The 2,488-nt window shown below is 40.3% G+C and overlaps 1 protein-coding gene across 1 annotated transcript in view; it reads right to left on the reverse strand.

Moving 5' to 3' along the window:
* LOC118404889 (collectin-12-like) overlaps positions 1-1,551 on the reverse strand; it is a 5,247-nt gene extending 3,696 nt beyond the window's left edge. The window contains exon 1 of the mRNA XM_035804270.1: positions 1,512-1,551. Coding sequence (XP_035660163.1) covers positions 1,512-1,551 — 40 coding nt within the window. The remainder of the gene's footprint in view (positions 1-1,511) is intronic.
* Between the last annotated feature and the right edge of the window lie 937 nt (positions 1,552-2,488).

Below are 2,488 nucleotides of genomic sequence, written 5' to 3' on the forward strand. Positions count from 1 at the left end.
TCAGCCCGCCGATCTCCTATAAGCACTCGAGGGAGTCTAAGCCCGAAGGAGGCCCACCTGCCCTCTTGTCCTGGAAAGGGTAGCAATAACTCCTTCAGGCTTAAACTCCCCGGAGCGCTAATATGAGATCGGCGGCTGACTGCCTTGGATCCCCGAACAAAACTCGCTAGCTACCCGGTCCTGGGCTGGCCCCCAGGGTAACAAATTGTCTCCTGCATGACTGCTCCCCGTTGTGCTTCTCTAATAAGGTCCTCGGGAAAACCTGCCTTGGCTGCTGGACAAATTCTCTGACGGTCCTGGCTGTAAGTGTGGGTTCCTGGAAACCAGCTCGAAGAAGCTTCACAAAGAAGAGTTTACTGATCCCCTGCCTAACGCGCGCCCTCCCTCAACTATACACCGGTCCCACTACCACCTGGCCCCACTTACGCCGGCCCCCGACTATCGCTTGCTTCTCGATTAGCGTGGCCAATTTTACCCCTCTGCCGGCTTAAGTCCTTCCCCAGCTTATGTTACTGTCTTGCCACGAAGGAATCTGCTTGGAGATTACTTCTCGATAGTTGAGGCAAGTTGGTTCGCCGGGCCGGCGGGTGTTGGGCGGCGGGTATTCCGTGCGCGTGTGTGGTGGGGATCGGTAAACATTGCGCTCCTCGTAGGAGTCTGCGTTTTCCCAGGGTGGGTAGGACCAAAGAAACTTTTCCAGATTATTTTACCCGTGAATTTTATTATTGCTTCCCGATAAATTCTCTGCCGCCATTGGCCCAGTAGTAAAAGTCTGGTTTTCATGTGAGTGTTGTCAGACAAACAACAAATTTATCAAAAGGCCATTCTTTCAAATTCACACTTAGAATAATCCGAAAAAGCTTCTAAAAGTGATCACATGTCAATTCATGCATCAGACAAAATGCAAATTTATCGATATGTTTGTTTTGGAACTATAGTTCATCTTAATTCGTAGGGCAGCCTTTATCCGTTCTTTTTAAGAACAATGTATTTAGGGCACATTAATCCGACAGATTGTGGTTTCAAACTGCAATATTTTGAAAATATTGCATTTTAAAACTGCCATCCATCAGCTTGATATCCTTTAATACCATATTTAGCAACACAACGCATATAGGTTACCCCACGGATAAAGGTGAACTAACGTTATATCTTTTTGAAATCAGACTTGGTCACAAAATTCACAGCATAACTGAATGAAATGGAATAAACCAACAGACCGACGACTAAAATGTACCAGTGTGGGGACATATTGGAGATGGAAATTGTCGGTCAAAATGAACATAAAACTAGCTAACAAACAATCAAAGATAAACAAAACTCTTGACGGACAGTTTTAGCAACCCCCCTTTAACAGTCTCTGTAAAGAATATTTGCTTACCATGTGAAAACATGATCATTTAACCATCAAACCACCGTATAGGAATTCAAATTTGCTGATCATGACATTTAAAGAATAAAGAAGAACAACGCGAAAAAAAAACAAAAAAAAAAACATAAAAACTTGTTACCTCCAGTGTTGGCTTGGGACTGCTGATTCCCTTCCGACATGATGGCGATTTTCAGCTTGAGTCTGGACAGCAGAAACACGTCCTACACCGGGCAAGACGCTCGTCTATTTGCTTCGAGAGCCGGTCCAATATGTGTTTTCGTTCAACCAAAGCTACAATTCTACGGACCACAAAAGATTAAAGTTTACTTTCTTCAATCGTCACACTTTGAACATTCGAGACATATCATATAGAAACTTAATAACTTCGCCTGTCACGAGGGCCGATCAATTTGTATCTTTGATCAACCTAAGATTAAAGTGTACTACAAAAGATTAAAGTTTACAGTCTTCAATCGTCACACTTTGAACATTCGAGACATATCATATAAAAACTAAATAACTCCGCCTGTCACGAGGGCCGATCAATTTGTATCTTTGATCAACCTATAGCTAAGATTAAAGTTTACTACAAAAGATTAAAGTTAACAGTGTTTGATTGTCTTCAATCGTCATACTTTGAACAGTCGAGACATATCATATAAAAAAACTTAATAATTATCCTCTCAATTTAAGTCTGTCACGAGGGCCAAACCAATTTGTATCTTTGATCAACCAAACATTAAAGTTAATTATAAATGATGAAAGTTTACAGTATTTGATCTTCTTCAATCGTCACTTTTCACTGCCGAAACGTACAGGATTAAAGCTGTCAATATAGGATTGTCTAAAACGCTACACTTTGAAGAATGGAGACATATCATGCAACAGCTTAACATCATTTGATATTGAAATATACGTAAAAAGAACGTTGTTTATTTACTTACACAGGGGCTGTAGCGTTTATAAAATAATATAAATTATATAACGTTACATATACACACACACACACACACACACACACACACACACATATATATATATATATATATATATATATTATATATAATATGTGTATGTGTGTGTGTGTGTGTATGTGTATGTATATACATACACATA

Source organism: Branchiostoma floridae, chromosome 17 (assembly GCF_000003815.2).
Source record: "Branchiostoma floridae strain S238N-H82 chromosome 17, Bfl_VNyyK, whole genome shotgun sequence".
NCBI lineage: Eukaryota > Metazoa > Chordata > Leptocardii > Amphioxiformes > Branchiostomatidae > Branchiostoma > Branchiostoma floridae.